The sequence below is a fragment of the Galleria mellonella genome, unplaced genomic scaffold (assembly GCF_026898425.1).
Source record: "Galleria mellonella isolate WM207_F2 unplaced genomic scaffold, CSIRO_AGI_GalMel_v1 utg36, whole genome shotgun sequence".
Taxonomy (NCBI): Eukaryota; Metazoa; Arthropoda; class Insecta; order Lepidoptera; family Pyralidae; genus Galleria; species Galleria mellonella.
This window is the reverse complement of record NW_026442086.1, coordinates 3,976,093-3,996,118: the sequence shown is the minus strand read 5'-3', so window position 1 is coordinate 3,996,118 and position 20,026 is coordinate 3,976,093. Positions and strand designations below refer to the sequence as shown.

The window sequence follows — 20,026 nt, the reverse complement described above, 5'->3', positions numbered from 1 at the left end:
ATATTCTATTTTTTTAAAACTTAAGATTATATAAGGTTTTTTAAAACCGGCGGCCATATTTCATAAATCAATTTCGTAACACGCAAATATCTTTGCAAATTGTAAACTGATTTCATTTATTTACATTGGTGTATTCATTAAATTAAAAGTTGAATTGGAATCTAGTAACGATCATTTAGATCTACACATTTAACCGTTATTAATAACGAAACGTCAAACAGACTTAGATCTAATAAATAAAGTTTATATCCAGTAGGTAACTAAGGACTAAACTACAAACTAGTATAGGAATCTAACTTTAGACAGAAACAAAACAATGTACGTAATCTTGCTGCACGGAAAAAGGTTGGGCCCATTCGTATATTATTATTTAATACTAACTTTTACCCGCGACTTCCGGAATAAAAAATAACCTAAATCCTTCTCCATCCCATACAGTACCTATATACGAATTTCATAGTGACTGATTAAACCATTTAGGCGCTATAAGGTAACAAACTCACTTTCACATTAATAATATTAGTAATTATTCTTAAGGTTACACTACCAATTCCCAAGGGATTAATACCGCCCCCTAAAAGCCTTAATACCCTACCCTATAATAGCAATATCGTATTTTAGACTATGTTCCAAAAAATCAACATTCTCATTTTTTTTGAATTCTTAATGGATTTTACCTTCTCCAGGTATTCCAGGTTCGCCTTATCGTACCCTGAATCGATTTTTCAAATAAGATTTTGTCTACTTAGACAGTTGTACCGGCTACCTCTATTTGAGTCGATCAAACTCTATTTACTAATTAATAAATTAATTTTGAGATATATTCAAAACGGTTAATTTCACATTTTTTTTTGTATCCTTTTTTTATTTTCTTCTGTATACTTTTAAATTAAGGTTTTAAACTGATTCAAATTTATCCATATTAACCAAGCCGAAACAGGTTTTTATAAGTTTTTTATTTAATATAGTATCAACGGATGGACATGGCCTATAGCATGTTTACCGGTTTTGGTTCATCGTATCATTTTAATAAAATAATAACGAAGGCCTTCTCCAGTTAGAAAAGTTGTTTCGTGCGGTCCACAGTGTAGATTGTATACAATAATGGACGATACGGAAGAATCCAGTGGGATTAAATTAAATAAAACAAAAGAGAAATACACATTAAAAGATGAAACAAATAAACATGAAATGGAATCACTACTTGTGGATAAAAGTGATCCAATAAAAATAACGCCCGCAAGGTAGGATCTAGTGTAAATTAAGCTTTCTAAATTTCGAAATTTACATAATATTCTACCTGTTTAAAATATATATATATATATATATATATATATATATATATATATATATATATATATATAAACTAAAAGCATTTGCCTCTTTAATCTCTATATGTTGATAATGTAAGCTATTTTTAGCATCGGGTCACACGAATGATTTGCATCTAGAACTTTTGTTAACATTCATCTATAAATATCCATATTAAAATTCAAATAAAATTAAAATGCGACCGACAACTTGACGTATTATAATATACGCTTATGTATAGAACATAGATATTTAGATAGGTAGGATTGATTTGGGTCCTAACATGTCTCAAACATCATCGTTGTTATTTCGTAAGAAAATATTTATATATCTGTAATGTAACTTATAAAACAAGAATAAATTAAATAATTTTATTTGAACCGATTTCGAAAATAGTGAGTTCTCACCTTCTCAATTCGGCTGTATTTTTTTTAATGTTTTTTCTCATAACTCCGTCAGTTGTAAACCAATATGAAAATCCGTAAGTATATCTGAAAATCGAATAAGTGATTTAGTTTTTGACTCAAAATAACTGGATTTGCCACAATTGAATATTATCTATACCTCTGTTCTACTTGTGTTTTCGGTAGATTCACCCACCTTTTAACCTTTGATGGATGTTTGTTACTTTTTCACGCAAAAACTGCTAAACAAGTTTGAATGAAATTAGGTATACGTTAGATTATATGTTAACTTACAAGAGCCGCGGAATACAGCTAGCAGTAAATACAAGTATATAGTAATAGCAAAATATATTCTGAGTTAAAAGAAGCTGTCAAAACAAAAACTGCAAAATAAAAGTCGGTTAATACAGTCAATATAATAAAAAGGTAAAAAAAAGGATTTTTTTTATACGACTTAGAATTTAGACTTAGAACTTAGAATTACAAATCTTTGATAAAAAAAAGCAAGCTAGATACTGATTACAAATTAATTAAACATGCACTATGTATACTCGTACCTAGGCATACGGTTAAACAAGCGAACATACTTCGGTACTCTTACTAGAGATTATTGACATTTGCTGGAATTTAAAATTCATCATTATAAATACTAATAAATACTTATTGTATTTATAGTGTATTCCTATATCATTTACAAATTTACGATCATATTTTTTTCATTTAATAACATCTTCTTTCCAATAAATAAATAGATTTGCATAATTAATATATCAAGCAATTTATACCATGTATAATAATCAATGTAAAGAGCCTGTACGAATATATATGCTCTGCTACATGGTATATTCAAGTAATAACATACGAGTATCAAAACATATGTGTTTGTTCAGCATATACATATATTTATTATATAATACTTTTTCATCATACTAAATATCATATAAGCCGTTATTTGTTCACTGCTAAACATAGAATTCCCCATAAACTATCATAAGCAACGAGACAGTTCCTTAAGGCAATTTGCTATTTGAAGGATTTTATCAGTAGTTGCCACGCTTGGCAGGCGGGTTGGCAACCGCAGTTTGACTTTTGATGATGTTTTAAGAGGTACGCTGCTGCCTATGTCTTAACCATTAAGTTCCCTTAGTCGACTCTTACGACACTCACGGGAAAGAAAAGGATGGCCCATTCTATGCCGGGACCACACAATTATAATATTTATTATGCACAGTAAATTACCAGGAAACTTTATAAAATAGTAATAATCATATAGAATTTAAAACCGCAGTATACCGTGGATTTTTTTATTATACAACATATTTAATTTAATTATACTTGCCCACTTATTACAGTAAATCTGAAGATGCCGAGGAGGATACAAAGCAAGACATACCTAGCATATCTTTTTTTGCCTTGGTGAGTAGTTTTTATACATTTTATCTCGTCATTCGAACGCGGAAACAAACACAAAACGAATCATTCATAATAAACAAATTTTAAATTGTCATTGTTTACCTATATCATAAAGCATAAATGGTATCCTGTGTACCAATCCAGGATATAGGCATTATAATAGATAACAAACGAAAAAAAAATTAACTCTTACAATATGTGCAGGATTAGTAGGTAAGCCTGGTAACTTATACGAGCGTCTGTTCGGATATTTAAAAGAACTTTAATTTGTGAGTCTTAGTAAATATTTTAATAAAGAAATCTAGCTATATGATCCACATATGGGTCTCACTGAACCTTTTTTCTCTAAACACCTGATGATAGTATAAATATGCTTTTTACAGGATTAGGTATTTAAAATTTCTAAGATATATATGTATATTATATAAACTAAATTCCAAGTTATGAGATTTCGTTATTTCATATCAATATAGAAAGCGTCGGCATAGAATAGGCCACCCCTTCCTTTGCCGTGGGTGTCGTAAGAGGCGACTAAGAGAGGGCGAAGAATGGGCAGCAGCGACCCTCTTAAAATATCTCCAAAGCCTAACTGCAGTTGGCAATCCGTTTGCCAAGTCAGACAACTATTGGCAAAACCCACCAAGGGGGGAGGCTTATTTTCGGTAGTGGACAATTAAAAGCTGATAAATATATAAATGATGATTGAAAACGTCGTGTAACGCCCATTAAACCCATTAAGTGCCACAAATAAAAATAATAGTAGATACTATTCTAGTCAAAATCTGTTGATATAACAAGATAATGTAATTATATCATTATGTAAACTATTCACGATTGAAGTATGATAGTTAACATTTAGGAGCCTGGATACAGTTGCTCCAACCAGATACATCTAAAAACAGTCAAGTTATTCAAGCTTGGCTCATTGGCTTTCGGAGAGAGTCTAATAACCACTTGTCCGGTACTATAATATTAGAGAAATGTGAAAGAAAAGGTTGATCAGTAATAGTGACTAGACTCTTCAATGATAATAATACACTGTCGACCTCCAAACGGTTCTCCCTTAAAACTATAATGATTAATTACTACTGATTTCGTCACGATGGCCCAATTGACCTGATTTTTCCTTATCTTATCTCATCATTCTCTGGTAACTCCGCTAGCATTTCCCAAATGCACAATTAGGGTTCCATTATATTTTTAATCATAAAATAATATTACAATCAACTAATATATTCCTTTAATGACAAATCTGAACTGAATCTGACTAGATTACCTAATTATTTGTTCTGTGTCTCTTTATCTTTCAGTTCCGCTTTGCGAGCATAAAAGACAAGATCTACATAACCATTGCAATCCTAAGCTCAATTATATGCGGTTGTACAACGCCGCTGTGCGTATTACTGTTTTCATATTTATCCCAAAATATGGTCTTATATGGGATATCGTTGAAAGAAGGAACGCCAGACGATGAAGCATTCTATAAAGCACTTTTCTATTATGCAATCATTAACTCCCTTGTTGCTGTGACTTTCGTATTTTTCACATATGTCGCAACTGTTCTTATGAACATCGCAGCATATAATCAGGTTAGTAAATGTACTTATATGCGGGTAGTAATAATAAACAATTAGCAACCAATTTTTGTGTCATATGCTGTCTTGTAAATGCTTTACATATGTATTTTTTAATAACTGTAATAATAAGCCTAAATATTAATGCTTTTGTTTTGTATATTTCCGCTACACCTCATTCGAATACGTAAATAGGCCATACTGATTTGTTTTTCCTTGTTTGTTCATTGTTTTACCCCTACCATCATCTACCAGGTCCATTTTTATTGCAACAAAAACAATCCTATCTTTGAACTTAAAACAAACATTACACATTTATAAAATTTCATTAAAATCTATTGAGTTTTAAAATCAATTATATTAGGATATAAAATTATTATAAACATATGTTTAGGTACTCTAATAATTGATCACTAATATTTTTTTTAGGTATACCGCATGCGACAAGAATATTTTAAGGCAGTCTTAAATCAAGACTTTGGATATTTCGATACACATCAAATGGGTGATTTCGCAGAGAAGATGACAAGGTAAACTCTTAAATATATAGTTAGTATAAATATAAAAAATACAGAAGTTCGACATGAGATTCAATCTTATGATTCACGAACGTTCTCTATTTGTCTCACTTATGAAGAAAATAACGTAATTTCTTTTTTTCCAGCGATGCTATGAAAGTTGAGGACGGAATAGGTGAAAAAGTAGCTACAAGTATTTATTATTTCACAGGCTCTATTAGTACATTTCTAATGGCATTATATTTAGGCTGGAAACTAGCCTTATTATGTTTAATATCATTCCCTGTACAATATGCCGTACTTGGGTTATCAGGTTGGGTAAGTAACATTTCAATATAATCTAATAAATATCCTCAGTGGTACGTGCCAACATTGCTTTGCGTTAATGAGGTCCCATGTTCGATTACCGGTGGAATCAGTTGAGAAAATTAAATTTTCGAAAATGTCTCGAGTTTGGATATTCTAAGTTTCCAGCTTTGTTGACTATATTTTCATAGCTTATTATATTCAGATTGAGTATCGTATAATGGGCGTATAGTGCAGCAAAAAAATCCAATCCATGTCTATTGCTAAATTCTGACTCTAGAAGATTTTAAATAGAATTATCTCTATAAATTAAATGCTGTTCGTTGATGACCGTATCATTTGAGAAGAAATTTAATTAGACCAATAAGTATTTATGTGTTTTAGATATTATGTGTTTCAGATATCTGCCAAATTGTCCATTAAAGAAACTGAAGCCACAGGAAAAGCCGGTGCTGTAGCCGAAGAAGTTCTATCGTCTATCCGAACAGTGTACGCATTTAGCGGACAACAAAAAGAAATGGAAAGATATGAAAGTCACTTGAAACACATTCGAAAAATTAACATAACAAAAGGTAAAGTTTTAAAATATATAAATAATAAAATAAATTTACACCCTGTTTCTGTGTTATTTTTGAATTCTTACGTTTATTATATTTTTTTTTTCTTTGTATTGACTTTAATTCTTTTTTTATTCCACTGGTAGAACTGTCTGACTCTAGACGTAATTATAAAAATAAAAATATTTACTACCTCTAGAACCAACATAGTTTGAAGCTAATCGTCGGATTCAGAGATATAATTTTAATCCAAATAAAGTCGCAGATAGAGCAGTATTTGAAAAAAGAATAGAATACATTTTTAATTTTTCACATAGTAATTTTTATTAGGCATGATTTGTTTTAGGTTTCTACAATGCTTTAACTATGGGAATATTGTTTCTGTGCATCTTCTCCTCATACGCTCTCGCGTTCTGGTTCGGATACGTTCTTATTGTGAATGATCCTGAAACATATGATGTGTCTACTATGCTCTCTGTGAGTTTCATTAAACACAGCTTATACCTAATTAGGTAGGCAGTGGTAACTTTAATTACTGTATTTTTTTCCCGTTTACACAGGTTTTCTTGGGCGTGCTAATGGCATCCGAGAATTTCGCAGTATTACAAACTCTCGTTGTAGTATTTGGGGTTGCCACCGGTGCGGGTGCACAAATTTTCAATTTAATAGATAATGTACCTACTATTAATCCATTGAAAAATGTAGGTGTAACACCTAAAAGCTGTGACGGAAATATTGAATTTAAAAACGTCGTATTCAACTACCCTTCGAAACCCGATGTACCAGTATGTAACCTTTTTACTACCAACAAGTTGCTTCCATTTTTGTTTTAATAAAACAGTATTACTAATACTAATGTAATTTATTATTTCGACACACCTGATAAATAAAATCTATCAGCGACCTGGCAATTGTTATTATATTATTATGATTATATATTTATACTATACTTAAATAATTGTAGATATTTCTTTCCAATCAAACAGTCATTTATCACTGATAATTAGCTTACCTTCACTGTATGAGAATGTAATTTTTATCTTCCTTTAATAGGTTTTAAAAGGAATAAATATGAAGGTGAATCACGGCCAGACAGCGGCGCTGGTAGGACACTCCGGATGCGGCAAATCTACTGTCGTACAACTCATATCACGATACTATGATGTTATCAATGGAACAGTAAGTATTAATAAGTAATCATTAAGTAGTAAATAATCAGATATTAGTAAATATTATTAAGTAATCAATTAGCCAATTTTAAAAGTAGTCGCTGATATACATCGCTATAAATTCGTATTATATGTATGTATAATCAAAAATATTATTTCTATTATATTATAAAAATACTTTCCATTAACAGGTTACCGTAGACGGTAATGATGTCCGTGACCTATCTGTACGCTGGCTGCGCGATCAAATCGGTCTGGTGAGCCAGGAGCCTGTACTATTCAATACTACAATTCGAGAGAATATCCGCTATGGAAGAGAAGACGCTACCGAAGCGGAAATCGAAGCCTGCGCGAGACAAGCCAACGCGCATCACTTTATCACAAAGTTGCCTAAGGTATACTAATGTATATACTTACACATATAATTATTTAATTATGTATTATATAAAAAATCGCGAAAGGTTCCTTAAACTCAATGATAACTAGCTTATACTCATGAATAGGAGTAATTTATAAAGAAATATATACGCTACTCCTGATTCAGTTATATACGTATTATGAATAAATGAAAGAATAAAAACACTTTATTGTTTCCCTCAAAGAATAATACAGGTTTTAAAGATTAACAATATGTACACAAACAAAATGAATGTTTTGTTTTTTTTTTCTATAGTAACTTTTGTTACTATTATACATAACTCTAAACGGTACAAATATTGTAATTAAGTTAAAAATAGCCTTTGGAAATAATATTAATCATTTAATTCGCGGGAACAATGAGTAAGACGAGTATTCAACATTCAAACCCAAAATATCAACAAAATAAACAAAAACAAATATATCCCTTCCGAATAGAGATATACATAAATAAAACCCCTAACCTGTTATAAGTGTTCGTAACTGTTATTAACAAATATACAACAGCATTTAAAGAAATAGACAAATGAATGTATTTTTTATTCTATACACCGTAGGAGCTATATTATAAGATTAATGGTTACAATGTTATAGGGATATGACACAGTTGTAGGCGAGCGTGGAGCATCCTTATCAGGTGGACAGAAACAACGTGTCGCTATAGCGCGCGCTCTCATACGTAATCCACGCATACTGCTCCTCGATGAAGCAACCAGCGCACTTGATATTTCTTCTGAAGCAAAGGTTCAAAAAGCATTAGACAAGGTAAGCTGATTGATCGATACTAAATATGAAACTTTAAAGATATTCAGGAGTTTGCTGAATTACTCTTAAACATAACACCGTGGTATAAGACCAGGATGAGTGATGACCTCAAACTGCAGAGCGTCAGTGGATGCAGGTGTCTCAGGATCATTTCTTACAGCAGTCTATAAGGGAGGGCTCTGTTCAACAGTGGACAGATAACGACTGATATGATGATGCTGATAACACCGTAGTCCCTAGAAATGGCGATGCATGAGGGATACCATAGGTATCACAAAGTAATCTGTAATGTCCATACTGCCGTTCAAGTTATATGGAACCTTAGCTTTATTTACAATTCTGTGTCATAAAAAATTATATACATACACGTATAAATTATAAATACCTTAGCTAAAATGTATTGGATATTTTTGTGCATTACAGGTTTTTGTATTTTATGCACGAAAAATTATTAATTCACTCTTACGCCACCTGCCCATTTCTATCTGTTCTCCTTTAACCAAAGGTTGTCTGTGAGAGATTGCCCTAGCGATAAGACCGCCTTTTGTACCTTTATGTGTATATTTTAATCTGTATTTTTGTTACTGTATTTCACTTGAATTATTCACTTGTCATTGTATATTTTTATTTACGGTGCAATAAAGCGTTAAATAAATAAACTTAAGATAAAAATAGTTTTATTATATTACAAATATCAGTATGATCCTCGTCGATTGCAAAAGCATTAAAAATCCAGCAGTCCAAAGATTAATCCAACGTAGTTTCGTTGAATTTAAACTTAAAAATGAAGATAATAATTGAATATAAACAGAAATATTATTCAAACTTCATACAGTGGAGGACGATCTGCGACTTCTTCTACTAACTTAAAGATAATTTAACAATTACTAATGTAATTCACTTAATACGAATAAATAACCACTATAATTTTTGTTTTCATTATCTAAATACATCCAGGCACAAGAAAACCGCACGACTATTATAGTAGCTCATAGATTATCAACAATACGACATGCTGATATCATATACGTATTCAAAAACGGGGAAATCGTTGAATCGGGAAGCCATGATGACTTGATGAAAAAGAAAGGACAATACTACGATATGGTGATGATACAAATATCTAACACAGGTCTTGAAGCTTATGGTAATAATATTACATTTAATACGTAAATAATTTGATACCGAGTCTAACTAGTACTACAGTACATAATGTAAATTTTACAGATAAACCAAACATTACTCGTCAACAATCAGAAGCAGACGATACCGATGACGAAGACGATATCAAGAATGCCCAAATTATAGTAAGTATTAATTTTTATTATATCCTTATTTGTTGTCTTAGCAAAATATACCTATATACGAGTACAAACTTCTTGCAAAAATATATATAAACTAATTTTTTATCCGCTACTTTGTACTTGTGAATTTCAGAAATAGGAAAACCAATGAGTAGACCACTTCTTGATAGAGTATTAAGATAAAACACACAAACTTCTTAGTTAGATCTTCCAGTACACAGCTGCCGGAATAAATATTGAGACAGATTCTTCCATGTACAGAAATGGTCTAGTTACAATTATATTAGATTATGTTATATTATGTACAAACTCCATTGCTAATAATTGAATTTTAATACATACCTAAATTAAGATCACTTTGTGCATAAAAAGCAAACATTTGCTTTTTAATCCTGTTTAAAACAATTTCAAATCAATCAATGAATTCAAATGTAGAATTTCGTAAGAAGCTGTTTTGTTTGTCTATGTGTTTTATTATACAAAATAAAAAAAAATATATGTAGACATATCTAAAAATATTAAGGAAGCGGTAGGTTTTTTTAATACATGAAAATGGGAGATAACTTCACCTGCGATATTAGTTTATCCTAATGAAGCACCAATGAGCGACGATAGATGAGACTGGAGTTAGATAGATTTGCCCATCAATAGGGTTTCTAGTTTCCATTATCCCTTCCCCAGAGCAATAATCAAGCGATACGTAGGTATATAAGGCGAACTTAGAACTTTTATTCATGGAAAGAATTTTTCTCTTTGTTAGTCAACGCAGAAACTTATAAAGTATCGAAAAAAGTTTTAATGGAGAGAGCCTTTAATTAAAAATCAATAGGTACCTAACTGTTAATACTCGGGTTTTTTTTCATAGATATATAAAATAAAATTATACTCATTTAATTAACATTAAATCATTCATTTAATATTAAATTGTTTACAGGAAGATACGGAACCAGAAGAAATTGAACAGGATACATCTTTTTGGGAGATAGTACGACTGAACGGTCCAGAATGGAAGTCTGTGACTTTAGCTAGTATCTCTTCATTATTTAGTGGTTTCGCTATGCCAATGTTTGGAGTGATAATCGGCGACTACATAGGGGTAAAAATTATAATTTAATAACTATCTGCTGTACTGATTTTGTTAAAATTAAATAAAGTTGAGTACATATTTATTAGGCAATTACCATTCTAAGATTACATTTACTTCTACAAAGAAGTAAATATAATATGAAATTCTACTGAATAATTTATTAAATAATAAATATCTAATTCGATGTTTATTTTGTAATCAATCTGTTTTGATATTCGTTTCAAATAAATTTAACTAAGATTTTCTTAAAACTTAACTATCTTTTACAAGATCTTAACTTAAATTCTCTTCCACGCATAATCCATTGCATTTATCACTTTCAGGTATTTTCTAACACCGATAAAGATGAGATGCTGTATGAAGTGCGTAGACTTGTATTCACGTTTATCATCATAGGACTACTTTCTGGAATCGCCAATTTTATCACGGTAATACATATATATTTGTTTATTTACACTATTTATATTTAATTATATTTTACGTAGTACGTTATACTAAGTCTATGATATATATAGTATTAGCATTCTCTACTTGACAATATTAGGAACAATGCAAGAATACCTAATCAATTATCTATCACTATTTGGAAACCCTCATTGAAAAGTCAACTTTGTAATGACCGTAACGCTGTACATGCCCAAATTTCGCGGAGTATATTGGAATCTAACGTGGTCAACCGCCATCTTGAAGATTAGTTTTGTTAACAGTATTTTCTTTTACACAGCTTTTTATTATCCTAGACTCGAACTTATGGCCTTCTGTCAGTAGTACTGTTTTAGAACAACGTCATAATACATATGTTTTAATTTCCATATAAAATTTTAAAAATCTTTTCAAGATACACTTCTACGGAGTTGCTGGAGAGTATTTGACAGAAAGGCTACGGAAACGAATGTTCGGAACCCTTTTGCAGCAAGATGTAGCCTATTACGATGACAAAAACAATTCCACCGGTGCACTTTGCGCCCGGTTAGCTGGAGAAGCAGCTGCAGTGCAAGCAGTAAGTCCCATCTATCTTTATACAAGATCTCTCACGAGGTATACGCAGGCAATCGAGTGTCAAAATTAACTCTAATAACACAACTAGCATACCAGATTTTTCCATGAATCACAATAATTTGTTTCATGTATACTTAAGCCGGTTTAGACATTTGACGGACAATTATATATACAATCTATCTGAAGATGATAAAGAAATCTAGAAATCCCTTCATCACTATATCCTTCCACTATAATTTTTTTAAAAAGGTTTTTAAAGGTTTTAAATTATACTAATACGCCCTGTAAGCCAAATCCCTATTAATCTCTGCTAATAATATTTTAACATCGTTATTTTACGATTCTTTCTTCCGTCATTCTTCCACGTGCCCAAACCAAGGTAACATACCAGGCATGCCAGAAATGAGAGCTGCCAATTCCATAGAAATATTAATGATAGTTACCATATTCTATTTTAATCTACTTATTTGCCACTCAATTCCATTAATATAAGTTTGCAAATAAATTTATCTTTATCTTTAAGTACTAATAAATAAATTTTGTAGTAATCTAACTCGCAAGAAGGGATCGTAAACTTGAAAGTAGATGTCAAATAACGCCTACTCGTCTTCTACTTACTTGATACAATACTCACTTTCATTTATTTTTTTCAGGCTACTGGACAACGCATAGGTACACTGCTGCAAGCAGCAGGCACGTTAGTACTCGCTCTAGTGATCTCATTTTATTATGAATATCGTGTAGGACTAGTTGCACTTGTTTTTGTGCCTTTAATAGCAGGTGTTTTCTATAAAGAACGTCAGATGGCAGGTGCTGAATCTACTGGTACAGCAAAGGCTATGGAAGCTAGCTCAAAGGTAAGGATTTTCCGATATTTAAAATAATATACTTAGGTACTGATACTGTTTTAGATTTTGCTCCACAAAAAAATTATGTACTTTAATTTCTCTTAAAGCAATATTAGTTTACTTCCAATTGAGATAAACCCTATCGATTGCAAAAGTAATTACCAAAATCGATTCAAAAGTAGTGAAGATAATAATAAATAGATAACTCTAGACACGCCTATATTTCGCAAAACGTAATTATTAGAACGAGATAGCAAGGAACCAAACTGCCATCAATCAGATTAATTTGGTTTGTCGGTATTTTCCGTCACCCTACATTGATAAATAATTTTTTAGTGTTAAGTTCTTAATACTTCGAGCTTTTTTTTTATAGAACTTAGAATGGCAAACAAACTGACGGCCTACCTGATGGAAAGTGGTAATCGTCGCCTATAGACTTTTAAAATCTATCAGTTACATTTGTAATAAGTAATGTATTTATGTGTATATCTTATTCTCTTTTAGTTGGCTCTAGACGCAATATCAAACGTGCGTACGGTAGCATCTCTTGGGAAGGAGAGAATGTTTTTGAATTGTTACTCTATACTACTTCTACCTGGCCTACAAATTGCTAAACGAGCATCACATTGGCGTGGTCTAGTGTTTGGTCTCTCCCGAGGTCTCATGAATTTCACCAATGCCATAGCTTTATATTATGGTGGAACGCTAATCGTAAATGAGCACATAGATTATGCAATCGTAATGAAGTAAGTATTTAACTACAAATACTTATGATTTTTTCTATTGTTGCTACTGAAAATTACTGCTTTAATTTCTGCTTATTTGGTGTGAAAATAAATAGATGGTTACATATTAATCAATCAATCATAGCCCATAGTGTCCCATTGCTGAATAAAGATCTCCCACAACTGCTTCCCTCTTGCACAATTGCTGACCAAGCTATACTAGTTTTTGTGAAACCGGCCGAGATCGTCTCTATCGCATACCTATCAGGTCTTCCGCGACTTTTTTTTTTTTTATCAGCAAACCAACATGTACCTATTTTGGCCCACTTATCGCTTCACATACGATGTTCTACCCAATCCCACTTTATAGTTGCCGCTTTTTGTGTTGCACCAGCAATTTTTGTACCAGAACGCAATACTTGTCGAATAGTTTTATATCAAATATACTACGCTTCAACCATCATCATCATCATCATATCAGCCGTGAACTGTTCACTGCTGAACATAGGCCATATGTGAGATTTTACTAATAATTGCCACGCTTGGTAGGCGAGTAGGCAATCGCAGTTAGGCTTTTGATGATATCTTAAAAGGTACGCTGCTGCCCATCCCTAGATCATTAAGTAGCCTTAGATGCCTCTTACAACACCCACGGGAAACAAAAGGATGGCATATTCTATACCGAACTACATGGGACTATAATGCTCTTTGGCAAACCTTATTTTTTAATTAAGTATACTATTTTTTTTTTTTATTAATAATCAGGCACAAAATACAATTACAGAGCGGCACAAGCAATACTTATAAGCGCTAGTACTGCAGCACAGGCTTTTGCCTTTGCACCAAACTTCCATAAAGGAATAAAAGCAGCAGGACGTGTCGTAGTATTACTCAATCTTAAGTCAAAAATCACAGACCCAGCAGAACCTGTTAAAGAATTTGTAAGTTGTGAGAGTCTTATAATATACTGAATAAATTGTTTTTCAAAGAGAATTGCACTTACTAGATATTGGACTTAAACGATAACCCCCATGGTGAACAAAAAAAAAGTAAAGAAAAGTAACCTATACACAAGTATAGATTCTCTGATTCTAAAATTGTATATTTTCTATAAAGAATATATGTTCCTATAAATTCCGAAGTAACTTTTAATAAAATTTAGACTGTTATAAAGAAATACTTATTGTTACCTAAACGATTAGGTACACACTAAACGATTAGGTATTTAAATGACAAACGCGTATTGTGATATTCTATCATGCACGGGATTTTTACCATATAAATCTAGACAATACATTCATATAAATACACAAAGTTAACAGAGATTTAAAAGTGTAACCGCTGAGTTTCTTGCAGGTTCTTAGCAGACAACAATATTACGAACCCTGCAGTAAATTAATAAAAAAAAAATTGGGATTTAAAAGAGCTTGTAAACAAATCTATTTAAATAATTTGAAATAGTATTATTTACTAAATGTCATATTTCCTTCTGTTCATTTTCCAAAACGTTTGAGTGTTTGTTATTAAATCACACTTAAACGGCGAGACGGATTTAAATGAAACCTTGGCATAGAGGGATTAAAAGAATAAAGCTATAGGTTACAGATAGCAATAAAAACATTTGGAAATTCTCATATTACCTAGCACAACTAGGAAATTATATCTTGCATAGACAATAGCTCTTTAGCTAACGTTCCTCTTTAGAAAAAATTCCTATCTACTTTAACATTATAGACTTTGTAACATATGATATTATTATATATTTTGAAAGTATATCAATCTTGTGTCCAATATCTGTACAGTAAACTAACCGTTATAAAACTAAAATTTTGAATTAGTGACAAAATGACCGAATAATATTTCTAAAATACCCATAAATTTCCAGGAAGAGAATGGCACGGCACAATTAAAGAACATACATTTTAAATATCCATCTAGACCTGACGTAAAAGTATTAAATAATTTGGATCTCGATATTAATAAGGGTAAAACTATAGCGTTGGTCGGTGCTAGTGGATGTGGCAAAAGCACAATTATACAACTACTAGAACGATTCTACGATCCAGATATGGGAGTTGTTGTAAGTGTATACACAAACAAAATATCTTTAGTTTATAAAATGATCTATATATGCATCAGTATGCAGTGTTTAATGGATAATAATGGAATGGTAACCCCACCTGCACTAACGGTATACGTTGGAGAGCACAACTAGAATTCAAAACGATAGTTTCCAGGAGGGACCACGTGGAGGTCGACCTGACAGAGTAGGTACATTACTAATAATGGGAATGATAGTTTGCATTACTAACAATCCTTTCCTCCCCCAGCATGCAGTGTAGGTACAGTTACAGTCAATTTAAATTTCTGATTAAATCTTCAATGACAATAAACACTAAAAACAACAAAACAATCAGACAAACTGATCGCGCTAGCACATTGGAGTAGAACGGTTAGTATTGAACGGTCGGCAAAAGTGAACAATGTCAACCATCCATAAGATTTTTAAAAGGCACAACCATCAAAACAAAGTTATTCAGTTTCACAATATGAAAATATTTTCTGAACCATAATTTCAAACTTTCGCTCTCGTGATCTATTCACAAGTGGTTCAAATTCACAAGTCATGTAAAAAAAAATATGTATACTTAGACAACATGATAATTAATTTTTCAGATACAAAATGGCATACCTATTCAAAAATTAACCCTAGCAGATGCGAGAAAAACGATAGGCTTCGTCCAACAAGAACCGATATTGTTTGACCGAACCATCGGGGAAAACATTGCGTACGGGGACAATTCGCGACAACCAAGTATGGATGAAATCATAGAAGCTGCCAAACAAGCAAATATACACAACTTCATTATATCATTGCCTTCAGTGAGTACCTATTAAATTTTATGCAGTTTACTGAAATTTAACATACTGAAAACACAGTAATTATTTTTAGGGTTACGACACAAATGTAGGATCAAAAGGCACGCAGTTATCCGGTGGTCAAAAGCAGCGTGTAGCTATAGCGAGAGCATTGATAAGGCACCCAAAGATTCTAATACTTGACGAGGCTACCAGCGCTCTTGACACAGAGAGTGAAAAGGTAATTAATATTGATCTAACTTGATCAATATTGATTAATCATACTATCAGTATGATCAAGATCAATTGTATTTTTAAATCATTAATTGTATTCTACAACGAAGTACAATAATAAGTATTATAGTTCCCGATTTATACCTGTGCATGAAATGTGTCACTGAAATAGTCTCTTTTTACACCACTGAGGTAGTAAACAAGCACACGGCCTACCTCATGGTAAGTAGTTACCGTAGTCTATGAACGCCTGCAATACCTACTAGTCTAATACTATTCCATATGCTATGCAATACTATTCCATGAATTGAATAAAACATCCTATTAGTGATAAATCGCCGTTACATCTCTATATCATCAATGAGTACTATAAAACTAATTTATTACAAATGAACAAAAAATCCATTCTCAATGTAGGTGGTGCAGGATGCGCTATCGGCGGCGAGCGCGGGCCGCACATGCGTGACGATCGCGCACCGGCTGAGCACCGTGCGCGACGCGCACCGCATCTGCGTACTCAGCGACGGACGCGTACTAGAAGCCGGCACGCACGACCACCTCATGCGGCTCAAGGGGATCTACTACGAACTAAACAACGCAGCTTAACAAAAAATATTTTAAGTTTATTAAATGTAATGAAATTTAAAAATACAAATATTGAGTAAATACCTACTACTTAATGTAAATTTATACAAAATATTTGATAGGTATCTACATAGGATATCAAAGTGAACTTGTTTTTAAAGAGATGATGCAATTTTGTTGACAGTTTAAAAATGGTTCATATTAACCAGAAACAAATGTATAATAACAATGATACATAAATATACTAAATACATCAAGGTAAATCAGATGTAGTGAACATCAAAACAAATTAGAGAGATAAGTAATGAAATTTTACCTGCCTCTTGAACTAGGCAAGAGATTGTGCTGATCTAATGGCTTTCCATTAGATCAGCAGAATGTCTTGCCCCATTAGGAAGTAAGGAGTTCCAGAGACAGATAGCCCATGAATAGATGGTATACACCACTTTATAAATAACTGATAACAGTAAATGGTCTCATTTTTCGTTTTTATTATGAAAATATGTAATAAAAAACAATTTACATAATATAAGTTAACTTGCAGTATCAGAGTAGTATAACTATTATTATTAATACATTATACTATAAGCTACTTTTATAATTAGTACTTTGCCTTGAATATTTGTACCTACATGAATTTGTAATCTTCTATTTCTAGTCCTTAAATAAAATAACAGATAATTTACACAGTAATTATTAGCTGTTCTAAAAACTATTTACATTAATTATATTATCATTTTTATAATTCTAAATGAATGTAATAAAAATCAATAATATCTTAAACACCAACTGATATTTCAATCAGAACTGAATGAAGAGTAAATAAAATTTTCATGACTGCAAGACAATTAAGTTGTATATTTTTTCTCATGCTCTAGTAACCATTCCTTTCTATCAATACCACTACTAAAGCCTCCTTTAGAGTTCGAGGCCACTACTCTATGGCAGGGTACCACCAATAAATGGGTATTTGCTCCACAAGCACCACCCACTGCTCTGGAATGGTTCCCTGATCGTCCTAACGACTTGGCAATGTCACCATATGTTTGGTATGTGCCATACGGCACCTGTTGAAGTTGGTCCCAAACTTGCTGAAACAAAATTTAAAACAATTACATATATATATTTCACATTAAAAAATAAACCACACTATAAATAGAAAGAGGACAGTCTAAAGGAGACAAAAATTTATTAGAAATATAATATTTTTCTACTTCTCAAATCAATGTTTTATTAATGCCTGCTAATATATGATAATTATAAGTATTTACTTATAAAACTAATATTTTAATATGAATAATTACCTTCATATATAAAGATTATATTAATTTATAGTTCCTTTCATATTTAAGCAATAGTTACTGCCTACTTAACAGATGACTTATTATATTAAAAAGAAATTTATAGATGATCATTATACTTCTAGATCTCTATCAGAGATAAGTCCACCGCAAGGGTGGACACAACATTTCATCACATTTATAAATGTATTATATTACGTGTAATTTACAAGTGCAATAAAGAATATATATTATACCTTTTGAAAATCAGAACCAATTGCTTTTATCTGTACAGAAAAAATCTTCAGATTCCCTTTAAAATATTCAGATAGTTCATGCTTTAATTTTTTTAGGACTTTATTTGTTCCCTCCAAAAAATTACAAGGCAGTTCCTTGGACAGTGCACGAAGTTTTTTGTCGATTTTTTTTGAATCTTCAAAAGTTACTAAATACAAAAATTCGTCATCTGCTGCAGCTACAATTTTTCCCACTGGGGAGTCGATGGTGGTAATAATAAGTGTTATAATGCTGTTATTAGAATACTTTGAAATTAATTTTGAAAGAGACATTTTTGTTGAATAAAAAAATTAAATCTAGTATATCAAAGAACGAAAAAGCAAATAATTCACACTAAAACTCCAAAATATATGTGTCAAAACAATACATAACATAACGTACTTATTCTACTAATCTATAAAATCAGAAAAATATAAAGTGAGTAAATATGCTTAATCATAAAAATAAATATCGATTGAATTCAAAAAAAGTAAAAGGACAAAAACAAAAATTAAAATTCTTTTTGAATTTTTGAAATTTTTTTTTCTTACGGCTTAACAACTGGTATATTTGTACTTATATCGTAAACGAGGTGAATAGCATACTTTTCGATCTTTGACTTAAGTAAATTATTATTTTTGAATTAACTCGAGGTACAAAATGTATTCGTTATACAGTTTAAGACCTATAAAATGTTTCAAATAAAAAATAGGCGGTTTATTTCTTTATTTAAAAGAAAAATATGACAATGTCAGTTGTTTCTATTCACCCTGGACATAGGATTAAAAAGAACGACAATCAACGCCATTTGTAATTTAGTGACAAAAGTCGAATTAATTCAGTGCAGCAATTTTTGTTTCTAAATCTCTCAATAGAGGCGATATCATCGTTTTCTTATTATTTTTAAATAAAATAAGTGTATAACGAAAACTTTATGAATTTACTATACTTGTCATTTCTAACAATTGTTTCGACTTCATCTGGATGTCTTCTTCAGGGAGAGGTTTTTTTTAATATGTAAAGATAAAAATGGTAACATCACCTGCGCTATCAATATTTAAATGCAGACGGAGCACCAGTAAGAGATGATAGGTGAAGATCAATGCAAGTCAGTTGACCCATCATCGCGAAGAATTCATCAACAATTTACCACAATGGTTTCCTGGGGAAACCTCGTGGAGGTGAACCTATTATATATGTGTATATATATATATACATATATATATATATATATATATATATATATATATATATATATATATATATATATATATATATATATATATATATATATAACAATGTATTTTAACGTCCATGTCTATAGACGGTAATTGCCATTTTTCAACAGATGGGCTATCAACCAAAAGAAAACATACGTTCAGTAATGGATAATGA

General features: G+C 31.5%; 2 protein-coding genes across 3 annotated transcripts; one reads left to right on the top strand and one right to left on the bottom strand.

The window, feature by feature from the left end:
- Positions 1 to 580: 580 nt before the first annotated feature.
- Positions 581 to 17,109, top strand: LOC113520794 (ATP-dependent translocase ABCB1-like). 2 transcript variants are annotated; one of them, XM_026906201.3, is made up of 23 exons: positions 581 to 1,244; positions 3,068 to 3,131; positions 4,439 to 4,717; positions 5,132 to 5,232; positions 5,367 to 5,538; positions 5,927 to 6,098; positions 6,430 to 6,560; positions 6,644 to 6,868; positions 7,137 to 7,262; positions 7,444 to 7,647; positions 8,264 to 8,434; positions 9,392 to 9,581; positions 9,662 to 9,741; positions 10,673 to 10,834; positions 11,149 to 11,253; positions 11,664 to 11,825; positions 12,478 to 12,681; positions 13,177 to 13,418; positions 14,182 to 14,338; positions 15,283 to 15,477; positions 16,074 to 16,280; positions 16,351 to 16,497; positions 16,908 to 17,109. In XM_026906201.3, exons 1-23 carry the CDS (start codon positions 1,105 to 1,107, stop codon positions 17,094 to 17,096), a joined length of 3,825 nt encoding a protein of 1,274 aa, XP_026762002.2. In that variant the 5' UTR covers positions 581 to 1,104; the 3' UTR covers positions 17,097 to 17,109. The 2 variants fall into 2 exon arrangements, with proteins under 2 accessions (XP_026762002.2, XP_031765976.2); XM_031910116.2 differs by lacking the exon at positions 16,908 to 17,109 and having other exon boundaries at positions 16,338 to 16,461.
- LOC128201196 (methylated-DNA--protein-cysteine methyltransferase-like) lies at positions 17,093 to 19,728 on the bottom strand. The gene is made up of 2 exons (XM_052897410.1): positions 18,613 to 19,728; positions 17,093 to 18,166 (listed from the first exon to the last, which is right to left on the bottom strand). Exons 1-2 carry the CDS (start codon positions 18,922 to 18,924, stop codon positions 17,924 to 17,926), a joined length of 555 nt encoding a protein of 184 aa, XP_052753370.1. The 5' UTR covers positions 18,925 to 19,728; the 3' UTR covers positions 17,093 to 17,923.
- Between the last annotated feature and the right edge of the window lie 298 nt (positions 19,729 to 20,026).